At 32.5% G+C, this 12,646-nt stretch overlaps 1 protein-coding gene across 10 annotated transcripts in view; it reads left to right on the plus strand.

Annotated features, from left to right (window-relative positions):
* Nucleotides 1-12,646, plus strand: part of LOC141556459 (metastasis-associated protein MTA1) — a 610,678-nt gene that overhangs the window by 148,448 nt on the left and 449,584 nt on the right. For all 10 annotated transcript variants that reach the window (XM_074290610.1, XM_074290601.1, XM_074290609.1 and 7 more), the window contains one exon: nucleotides 4,694-4,753. In XM_074290610.1, coding sequence (XP_074146711.1) covers nucleotides 4,694-4,753 — 60 coding nt within the window. The remainder of the gene's footprint in view (nucleotides 1-4,693; nucleotides 4,754-12,646) is intronic.

The raw sequence follows: 12,646 nt of genomic DNA on the forward strand, positions 1-12,646 counted from the left end.
CCTCGTAATCTTCACTTGTCTTTCAAATACAACTTATGCTATTTTAAAGCAATTGCTATAATTAATGCTATAATTTAAGTACACCTATTAAATACACCTATTCACCTGAAAACAAACAAAAAAAAAATTAGCCTCTTAAAATAAAAATACCTAACTTAAAATGAAATACTAGTGACTTTAAAAAAACAAACAAACATGCCAATTACTATATTTTTGACCTCAGAACACTTCCATTTTGTACATTCTAATACCTGTTTTAAGATGAGGAAATTTTCAAAATAATCATATTGTCTTTTATCAGAAAGGAATGTTTTCTTTAGAAGTATCTAGGTAGAGTTTTTTTGGTTTAAAATATTGGTTTAATGATGAATTGGATTATGGTTTAGAAATAGTATGCCATGTTATCAGAGACAATCTCTTATACCTAAATTTTATCTCAAACTCAAATTTTTATCTTTGAATTAAATAATATTCCTTCAGTTTGTTTTAAACATCTTAGTTGAATAGAAAATACAAATTATTTTTCCCTAATAAAATTTTATTTCCATTTCCTATATTTACTGTCACTAATGTGGATATCCATCTACTTCCTAGATGAAATTATACCATATAGGGCCTATATTTAACAGCTTTGTTAGAAGAAAAGGGGACATATATAAAAATAGAAACTTTCCTATTTGTTGGAAATTGGCACTAAAATTAACCAGATATCCCCCTTTTAAAAAATTCTAAATCTCTGTTTCATGTACATATGCACATAGGCATACAAAAGACATTAAATTATCAAGCACTTAACTTCTAGGCACTAAAGATACAAGGATTCAAATAGCTTTTGGTTTCTCAAAATAGACAATATGCACATATATAAGCACTTAGAGAATTACATTGTAGTTTTGAGGAGCACAACACTATTAACTGAAGAGATCAGAAAAGTCACTTCAGTAGTAGTATGGAAGACAGATTTAAATGCAAAAAAACTTTTGAGGTAGGAGAACAATTAGGAAGTTATTGGATTAGTTTAAGCAAGAAATAAAGGCCTGAACTAAAGTGGTAACTGAGCAGTGAGAAAGAGATAAGTGTGAAAGATCAAGTGGACATATAAATGGCAATATTTGACAATTATTTGAATATTTAAGATGAAGACAAGTGAAGAGTCAATGATGATGCAAACCTTGTGAAATAGATACTTCAGAAGAAGTAGGGGAAGTTTAGGGAAGGTAATGAATTGATGTGGGTGGAGGGAGAAAGTTAATGAGTTCTGCTTTGGAACACAATGGGTTTAAGATGTCTGTGAGACACCCATTTTAAAATGTCTAATAGTCGGTTGATGTGGTGGTAATAGAACTTTAAGATATGTAAGTCTTGAAAGCACCATGATGATAATTAAACCTATTGAGAACTGTTAAGATCACCAACCTAGAAAGTGAAAGAAAAGAGTGACCAAGAAAGAGCCTTGGGATATAATTACTGAAATTTGGTGATGTTGCCATCGTTGACATGTTTTCAGGCAAGCCTGAGTGTGTGGAGAGCTTCTCTGATTATCTTTCTCTGGGTCATTTTGCTGTTTGTGATATGAGGCAGACTGTTGCAGTTGGTGTCATGAAGGCAGTTGACAAGAAGGTTGCTGGAGCTGACAAAATCACAAAATCTGTTCAGAAAGCTAAATGAATATTCTGTACCATATCTGCCACCCCAGTCTTAATGAGTGGTGGAAAAACAGTCTCAGAACTGTTTGTCTCAATTGGCCATTTAAGTTTAATGGTAAAAGACTGGTTAATGATTATAATTCATTGTAAAAGCTTCAGGATGAAATGAATGTTTTTGTGGACCATTTGTTTCATGGCAGTTTTAAATTATTAGTTTTTAAAATCAATAATTTTTAAATGGAAACAAATTTGACCAAAAATCTGTCACAGAATTTTGAGATCATTAAAACAGTTTAATGCAAAAAAAAATATATAGAATTTCTCAGGCCTTATTAATTCTTTTAATATTTATGATTTTATGTACTATTTTGTTCTTACCATAGTTCTAGCATAACTAATAATAGGAATAATGACCAATAAGATCACATATATTTGAGTGGTGCATTAAAACCACCACAGATATGGAATGGTTAATCCAATTGCAGTACATTTGAGCTTTTAAACACATTGAAAAAGAAGAGTATTGTCAAGTCAGCAGGCATTTATTAAGTGCCTTCTATATGCCAAACATTGTACTAAACTTTGGGAATAGAAACAAAATAGAAAGAAAGCTCCTTTCCTCAAGGACCTTCCAGCCTAATGGAGAGAAACATCACTGAAGCAACTACATCCATAAACAATATATGTATGTAAGATAAATTGGAGATTATTTCAGAGGGTTAGACATTGAAGAGGACCTTAAGAAGATAGGATTTCAGCTGAGCCTTGGAGGAAGCCAAGGAAACTAGAAGGTAGAAGTCAGGAAGGAGAGAATTCCAAGCATGGGTGACAACTTGAGAAATGTCAAGGGATATGGCCTGTCTCTGAGCAAAGAGACAAGGGTAACTGAATTGCAGAATATGTAGAGGGAAGTTAACTAGAAGAATGGAAAATTTGTAAGGGTTGTAAAAGTTTAAAGGCCGATCAGAGGACTTAAAATTTGATCCTGGAAATAATTAGTGTTTTGAGTAAATAATACATTCCGACTTGCAATTTCAGAAAATCATTTTGATAGCTACAAGAGGATGGATTGGAGTGGAGAAAATTTTGAAGTGGGGAGACCAGCATTAATTGCAACAGTTCAGGCAAGAGATAATCCTCCTCTGTTGTGGTGGCCATGTCAAAAGAGAGAAAGCAATGTATGTCAGAAAAATTGTGAATGTAGAATTTATAGGATGTGGTCATAGATTAGATGAAAAAGGGTGAGAAGTCTAGGATAATACTTAGGTTCAGAGGTTAGGTGACTAAAAAGATGATGATGCCCTCTGTCATAAATTTCAGAAGAGGAAAAAGATTTGGGAGAAAGATAAAAAATATACTGCTGGACATTTTGATTTAAAACTTTATATCCTCCAATTGCTGGGAGGCAAGCCTGAAGAAGTTCAAAGAAAGTTTAAAGCTAATTTAATGTGATAGAGATGATAATTGAATCTGTAGGTAAAGATGAGTTTACTAAGCAAAACAGATTACAAGGAGAGCTCATTACAGAGCCTTGAGGACTAGAGGATCCAGCAAAAAGACTGAGGAATAGATTGTCAAGAATCAGGTACGGGAGAACTCAGAGAAAGTAAAGCATTCATGAAAGTGTATCATAAAAACCTAGAGAAAAGATAGTTCTAAGAGAAGAGAGTGATCCACAGAAGTTTCAAAGAGATCAAGAAAGATGAGGATTGAGAAAAGGCTGTTAGATTTGTAATTAAGAAATCATTTGTAACTTTGGAAAGAGCAATTTCAGTTGAATGATGATGCTGAACTGTGACAGTGAGGAGGGATACATAATATGATAGAGAGGGATGGATGGATGGATGGATAGATAGATTCAATGGGAGGATTTTTTTTTAATAGTAGAGATGTAGATTTGTTTTAAAGGCAGCAGGGAAGCAACCAGTAGACAGAGATCGAAAATTAGTGTGAACATTTATTAGAGAAGATGGGATGGGATTAGATCACTTTTGCAGGTAAAGGAGTTTACCTTGTCAAGGAAAAGGCTCACCTCTTGAGGTGAGGGAAGGAAAAAATTGTGGGGGAAGGCACCTAAATGATGGTGAAATGAGTTGAGAATAATTAATGGCTGAGTTTCTTTAGGGAGAAATCAAACAGATTTCTCAGCTGTAAGAGTCATAGTTGAGAATAGTAGGGACTATAACAGTTTTGAGGAGGGATAAAAAGTTTTGGAAAGGCCAATGTGGTGAATCAATTAGGGAGGTGTATAAGGATTACTTTTCTGGAGATGAGATTCTAATTGAGATTCACTGTAGTTTTCTATAGCTTCATTTAGTAGCTCATGAATAGGAACAAAAGGAGTAGATCTTGCATTCTGACTCAAGATCATATAAATTTGTTTGTCATAAGCCAATTGTAGCCTCAAAAGATAAGAAATTATTCAAGTGATCTTCATATTATGGAACCACAGGTAAAGTAAATTTTTGAATAGCTTATTAACAGTATGTTTAGGCTTAAATGTTTAGGCACTTTATGCACAAATACTTGGTTAATAATTGAGTATTTTGATTAAAATGCTTTTGGATTTAATGTACCAAAGTTGTACTTTGGGCAATCTTTTCAGTAAATGTTAGAATTTAATAAAAGCAGTATATAAAAGAAAGTTTGGATAATACTCCCAGATGTACACTTAGATATAAAACAACAAACTCTATGTGCATTCCTTCTCTATGAATTAAGGAATATGACATTCCATATTGATCTGTCTTTGTTGCAGTTCTAATGATATATTTTTCTGTTTCTTCTTTTTGAGACTTTATGTTTCCCAAGTCAAACTTAGGGGTTTCCCCATGGTGGGAAGTTATCCAAGTGGAAATTACATACAAATTATCCCTGATACAGAGGGTTAAGGTTCTACTTTATTGAAAATATATCAATAAGAGAACAGACCCTATAGGATTGCTTAGTCATTTTAAGTCATTTTATCAAACAGACCTATATTTTGTTTACCATCAGAAAGATGCGTTTTCTGTGATTGCTGATTTTATTTTCTCCTTGGCTTACAGCAACAAAACTTCAAACAGAAGGTGGTAGCATTGTTGCGAAGGTTTAAAGTTTCTGATGAGGTATGTCAGCTGGATATTAATTTTTTTCCTTTCATCTTAACATTAATGTTGTATTTGAGTTCACCTAAATAAATTATTTTTCTAAGGCCCCTATGCTTTCTTTTTTGGACCTGTGTTTCATATCTTTTTTGACTAATATTTTTGATAGAGTGCCTTCAAATTAAACAACCAACTTGGTACAGTATTGAAAGCAGGTTTGTGATTCTTTTTATTTTGTTTTTGTTTATATCCTTTTTTCTTACATATCATTTTTGCCTAAATATATCCTTTCCTCCCCTTCTATTCAGAAAAACATTATTTCTAATAAAAAGGAGTAGAAAAGTTAAGCAAAATTTTTTTAAATTTTTTAAATTAATTTTATAATTATCACATTTTTTTTTTGACGGTACATATGCATAGGTAATTTTTTACAACATTATCCCTTGTACTCCCTTCTGTTCCGAATTTTTCCCCTCCTTCCCTCCACTCCCTCCCCTAGATGGCAGGCTTTCCCATATGTATTAAATATGTTATAGTATATCCTAGATACAATATATATGTGCAGAACCGAATTTTGTTGTTGTTGTTGTTGCTGCAAAGGAAGAATTGGATTTGGAAGGTAAAAATAACCTGGGGAGAAAAACAAAAAAAATACTAACAGTTTACACTCAGTGTTCCTTCTCTGGGTGTAGCTGATTCTGTCCATCATTGATCAATTGGAATTGGATTAGCTCTGTTGAAGATATCCACTTCCATCAGAATACATCCTCATACAGTATCATTGTTGAAGTGTATAATGATCTAGTTCTGCTCATTTCACTCAGCATCAGTTCATGTAAGTCTCTCCAAGCCTCTCTGTATTCATCCTGCTGGTCATTTCTTACAGAACAATAATATTCCATAAAAATTAAGCAAAATTAACCAAGACATCATCTGCTTCTGGCAGTAAGCAGTATTTTTACATCCTCTATCTCAGTAGTGAAGGAAGAATATACATTTTATAAACTTTTTTTTAAGGGCAAATTTACAGTGTTGTGATTAATTTTAAAACAGTTATTTGGAAATCCTTTATTCTAGAAATAGCTTTAATGAATAAAAAAGGTTTATTTTAAAAATAAAGCTTAAAATGGATATGTAGATGGATATCATAATACTTCTGATTGATTGATTGCCTGCCAAGATTGATTAATAGCAAAAAAAAAAAAATCCTAAGAAGAATAAAGTTCTCTCTCACTTTGATTTTCCCATAAACTAAGTTTCAACAATTGACTGAAACAATTGGACCATATAAAAGTAATAGGGTAGTAGGGACAATTATCAAGGCAAGTGTCAAGAAAATGGCCAGGAAATAAATGAAGCATGGCCGGAACTGGCCTAGATGTCATGGTCCATGTAAGAAACTCACTATCCAGGAACAGGAGGATCAATAACTGAAGGTATTAAGATTGTCTGTTATTTAAATCACAAGATCTCAATAATGGAAGGATTTCAGAAGTTTCTAGTCCAGCCTCTACTGTAGCAGCAGTTTCCCTACAATATCATGGACAAATCCTTCCAGCCAGTGACTGAAAACATATCGCTTCTTAAGATAACCTCTTACTTAGAGACAATTCTGAATTATTAGGAAGTTTTGTTTTTACACCAATGTTTCCCTCTATACAGCTTCCTCCATTATTCCTAGTTCTGTCCTCAAGGGTCAAGAAAAGCAAGTTTAATCCTTTTTCCATTTGATAACTGTTTACATACTTAAAAAGCAGCTCTCATCTCCTGTCTCCATTTTCATTCAGTTTAAATACCCCCTTTTTATCATCCTGGTTGTCTCTTTCTGGGAGCATTAAAATTTGCTATTGTCCCTTCCAAAATAATGTCATTTTCATAAAGTTGAACATGGTATATATCTTCTGACTATACTCTATCATCTGTCATTTTCCCACTCTTTTTTTTTTCCCCCTGAGGCTGGGGTTAAGTGACTTGCCCAGGGTCACACAGCTAGCAAGTGTTAAGTGTCTGAGACCAAATTTGAACTCGGGTCCTCCTGAATTCAAGGCTCGTGCTCTATCCACTGCGCCACCCAGCTGTCCCTCATCTGTCATTTTTAAAAAATTTCTGTGGCTCTGTTAATGTAGTTTAAGATTGTACCTATTTTGGGGGCAGCTTGGTGGCACCAGCCCTGAAGTTGGGATGACCTGAGTTCATATCTGGCCTCAGACACTTAACACTTCTTAGCTGTGTGATTCTGGGCAAATCACTTAATCCCAATTTCCTCATGAAAAAAAAAAAAAAAAAAAAAAAAAAAAAAAGATTGTACCTACTCTTTTAGATTGCAATAATAAACTGTTGACATATTTAGCTCAAAATCCACTTTTAAAAAAACCTAGAATTTTATGTAGAAGGTAATGTTTGAGCTGAGTTAAAAGAAGTAATATTGTATGTGGCAAGTAAGGAGGGAATGCATTCCAGGAATAGAATACAGCAAAGCTATAGAAACATAATGCCACATATAGGGAATAGTGAAAAGGACAGTTTGGCAGATCTTATAGTACAGAAGGATATGTAATCTGTAGTAAGATTTGAAATGTAGGCAGAGGCCAGCTTGTAAAGGGCTTTAAAAATCTAACAGAACATTCATTTGTTATCCTAGAATTCACTGGAATTTATTAAGTGAAAAAATTATATCATTAGATGTTTGCTTAAGGAAAATCATTTTGGCAGGGGGTGTGTGTGTGTGTGTGTGTGTGTGTGTGTGTGTGTGTGTGTGTGTGTGTGTGTGTGTGTGTGTGTGTGTGTGTGTGATGTAGAGAGACTTGGCCAGGAAGACTAATTGGGAATTACAATTACTATTACAATATACCAAAGAACACATATCCTACTTCTGAATAACATAAAATAACAATAGAAGTCAGGATTTATGTTTACTTTTTCACATTCTGGCTTTGCTTCTTATTACTTATTATTATTCTGTATAATCCTAAAAGTCTCAATTTTTAGTTAAGCAAGTCTTCCATTTGGTCTAGTGATTCAACCTGCTTGTTCAGGAACTTGGAATGACCAGACATCTAGGCTTGGTCCAAAAAAGTTAGTTTAGGAACTTCTCTGTGTGATCTAGCAATTTTTCTTCTCAGGCTCTTCATCTGATATAAATTTTTTGAGATTTATTGTTTCTTAGAAGGTCAGATAGTTTAGAGGCTTGCCTCTAGACAAGATTGTGCTAGAACCAGCTGGAGCCATTTGTTAAATTTGAAGTTTTCAATTTGAGTTTTATACCTCAGAAATCAGCAAACCATGCAAACTCATACAATTTATTGTTTTGTCGATTGTATGGTGTAAAGTGAAAATTTTAATATTGTAAAAAAATATATCTTTGTGTGTCACATGCATTTTTTTTTTTCAGAGAGATAATTGTTAAACTACTGCCTCTATGGAGCAGTCTTCCTACTGTCATTTATCATTACTCTTTTCTTCCATTCATTTTTCATCCTCTTTTTTAAAGTGCTTTTTAAAATGCTTGGGCACTTAGAATATAAGCACTTAGTGCAAGCTCAGGTATTTATGAAAAAATGATTAATAAATAATAATCACCATTGTGATTAGTCCAGGTTTCTACTTTGTCAAAGAGCTAACTTTGTTAAAGGAAAATATTATCAGTACCAAAACAAAGTCCTCATTAATAAGCAACAAGGATCCGAGGCAATGCCTGGTCCTACTTACTATAAATGGGTTCCAGAATTTGGCAGTCTGTTTCTGACTTCATTCTCTTCCCTTGCATGAAAATTGGAAAACATTTGCTATTCTCCAGTACTTCAGTACTGTCCACAGTCATTCTGAGATCTCTAATAGTAGCTCACAATTCATTTTCCTGAGTGTTTCAGTATCATGTATTGTAATTCATCTTGAATTCATTAAAGGAAGCTAGCCCATAGCTCTACTTAGTATTCTTCTCCCTAATAACCATTTTTGCTCACACTTTCTAGAATAATAATTGTACTTTGAGAAAAAATTAGCAATGTAAAAACTGAGTAATTCTGCCTTCTCTGTATCATCTTTTGCCATCTCATTTATACTGAGTCACAGTCCTATTGGTATATAAAGATATATAGCAAAGAAACACACCCTTTTTGTCAGATTGCATCTTCTGTTCTTTGCCCTTGGTTTTCTACATTTTAAAAAAATTTTATTTTGGAATGTGATAGACATTTGGAGTATATTGTAGATAAATAGAAAGTAGCATATATATATATATATATATATATATATATATATATATAAAATCTCAGTTATGCATGGCCTTTCACAAAAATTTATCACAAATAAACATTAAAAGCCTTACAAACAAATGGATAAAAGCAGAAATTTAAAGATAAAAGAAAAGATTTAAAGATTAAAGTAAAAGTCAAAAATTAACTGGAAACTAAATAACTAAAGAATAATTGTATTATAGAGCAAATTATAAAAACAACAAATAATTCTGTTTAAAAATAGTGACAATGATGAGACAGCTTAATAAATTTTTATCTTCACATACTTTCAAGGAAAAAAAGAGAAAAATCAATTAATTGGGGCATGCAATTAAAAAAATTTGAATTAAGTTTTGCAATGAAAATTAACAAATTAAAAACCTTCAGTTAAATATTAAAACAGAAATCTCAGAAACCAAAAAAGAATTAAGAAAATTAAAGTCCTCCAAATTGTTAATAAATAAAACTAGGAGGTTTTTTTCCTTGCAGAAAGTCACAGCAAAAGTTAAGCCATTTGCCAATTTGATTTTTAAAATGAAACAAAAAACCCCACAAATTATTAATAACGAAAATGAAGAAAGAGAAAGTAAACAATGAAGACAAATCAAACAAATTATTATAAAGTTATTTGGTCCTACTATATGCTAATTAAACTCACAATTGATGAATTAGAATTAATCATAAAATAAAATGGATGAATATTTATAAAAATTGTCAATTGTCCAGATTAACAGGAAATGGAATATTTAATATAAACATATTAAATAAACTAAATGAATTCCTAAAGAGAAAGTCCCCTGAATTAGATGAAATCAAAATCAAATTCCAACATAAATTTAAAAGAATTAATTCCAATACTGTATGGGATCAATATCCTTGATGAATATAGATATAGAATTTTTAAACAACATAGCACAAATATTATACACTATGACCAAGCTGAATTTCATTAGGAATACAAGGCTGTACAGTGTTAGGAAAATTGGAAACTTGACTATATTAATAAAAAACAACAAAACAAAATTATGATTGCATTAGATACAGAACAAGCTCTTTTTTTTTTCTATGTATTTGAAGTGTTGGAAAGATGAGATAGAAGATCAATTAGGAGGCATTTGCAATTGTCTTCCTGAGCAGTGAGTAAGGTCTGAACAAAGACAATGGCTATATAAATGGAGTACTTAGATATGACTAGTTATAGAGAACTTGGATAGAAATTTGGGTTTATCTTTTTTTCCATCCACAGTCATAAGCCTTGTACTTACTACAAAATTGACTTATCTTTATTTTTATATCTTTCAAAGAACCTTGCACAATTTTGATATATGCATTAGAGTTAGCTTCTTGGAAAAGAGACTAAAGACTATTTTTTTCTCTACCAAAAATATTTTATGCTTAGCAAACAAAACATTTTTCTCTCGGTATCTCTATCTCTGTCTCTCCATTTCTCTCACTTCCCCCACCCTCTCCTTCCTTCCTGCTCTTCCTGTCTCTCTGACAGTCTCTGTTCTCTTACTGTCTCTACCTCTGCCTGTCTCTCTTATCTGTCTATTTCTGTGTCAGTGTCTATGTCTGGCTCTGTCTCTCTTCATCTCTCTCTCCCTCTCCCTCCCCTCCCCCCACCTCTCCTGCTCTCCCCTGCGTGAGTGTTGATGTGTGTCTGTCTGTCTCCCCAAAACAGGTTCTTCATTATTCTTGTGTTAATAATTTCTGTAATTATTGCATTTATGGAAGTTACTTACCATATAATGCTGTTTGTAAAGATTTATTTATTTATTTCTAAAACCCTTATCAAGGATGTCTTCTATAGGTGTATATGTTATTGTCATAAAAATTATATGTGGATAGGAAGATAGATATATAGATCAGTAGTTATTTTAAGCTATATTTTGCTTGATATTAATTTAAAAAAAGCAATATAGTTTCTGCTATGCCTTTGGTGTCTTCATTTTTTTTTTTAATTGTAGCTTTTTATTTACAAGATAACATGGGTAATTTTTTTAGCATTGATAATTGCAAAACCTTTTATTCCAACTTTTCCCTTCTTCCATCCACCTCTTCCTCCAGATGACAGGTTGACCAATACATGTTAAAGTATATGTTAAATACAATATATGTATACATGTCCAAACAGTTATTTTGCTGTGCAAAAATAATCAGATTTTGAAATTGTATATAATTAGCCTGTGAAGGAAATCAAAAATGCAGGTGGACAAAAATAGAGGACTAGGAATTCTATGTAGTGGTTCATAGTCATCTCCCAAAGTTCTTTCGCTGGGTGTAGCTGGTTCAGTTCATTACTGCTCTATTGGAACTGATTTGGTTCATCTCATATTGAAGAGGGTCACATCCATGAGAATTGATCTTCATATAGTATTGTTATTGAAGTATATAATGATCTCCTGGTCCTACTCATTTCACTCAGCATTAGTACATGTAAGTCTCTCCAGGCCTTCCTGAAATCATCCTACTGGTACTTTCTTATAGAACAATAATATTCCATAATATTCATATACTGCAATTTATTCAGCCATTCTTCAATTGATGGGCATCCACTTAGTTTCCAATTTCTGGCCACTACAAAGAGGGCTGCAACAAACATTCTTGCACATACAGTTTCCTTTCCCTTCTTTAAAATCTCTTTGGGATATAAAGCCCAGTAGTAACCCTGCTAGATCAACGGGTATGCACAGTTTGATAACTTTTTGAACATAGTTCCAAATTGTTCTCCAGAATGGCTGGATGTATTCACAATTCCACCAACAATGTATCAATGTCCCAGTTTTCCCACATCCCCTCCAACATTGTGCATTATCTTTCCCTATCATTCTAGCCAATCTGACAGGTGTGTAGTGGTATCTCAGAGTTGTCTTAATTTGAACTTCTCTGATTAATAATGACTTGGAGCATCTTTTCATATGGCTAGAAATAGTTTCAATATCTTCGTCTGAGAATTGTCTGCAGAACAAGCTTTTTATAAAATCCAACTCTCATTCCTGTAAAATAAAACACTAGAAGGTATAGCAATAGATAAAATTTTCTTTAAAATAATTAAGTAATGTCTACATAAAACCAAGAGCCAGCATTCTCTATAATAGGAATAAACTAAAGACCTATCTACTTAGATCAGGGATAAAGCAGGAATGTCCATTATCACCATTGCTATTCAGTATTGCACTGGAGATGTCAGCTATAAGACAAGAAAAGTAAGTTGAGGGAATAAGCAGAGGCAAAGAGGAAACAAGATTATCAATTTTTGTATGTGATATGGTATGTTTGGAGAGCATTATGGCTTGAAATAAAAATAATTATCAATCAAGGTGGTAGGATATAAAATAATTTTACAAATCAATTTTTTTACATTAACCAACAAAATCTAGCAAGAAGTAATAAAAATAGAAATTCCATTTAAAATATTTGGGAATCTATAAAATAAAATATTTGGGAGTCTTTTTGACAAGATGTTTATAGGAACTTTATGAATATCCTTACAAACTCTTAAAATAAGGACAAATTTATATAATTAATAAAATATTGATTGCTTATGGCTAGGTACAAACCAGTATGATAAAAATGACAATAAAAGTTAAATTAATTTTATCTACTCAGTGCTATAGTAAAGAACTATTTTATAGAGCTACAAAAAAGTGATAAGACGTCATGACAGTACCAGTTCTCA

Source organism: Sminthopsis crassicaudata, chromosome 2, assembly GCF_048593235.1.
Source record: "Sminthopsis crassicaudata isolate SCR6 chromosome 2, ASM4859323v1, whole genome shotgun sequence".
NCBI classification, from domain to species: domain Eukaryota; kingdom Metazoa; phylum Chordata; class Mammalia; order Dasyuromorphia; family Dasyuridae; genus Sminthopsis; species Sminthopsis crassicaudata.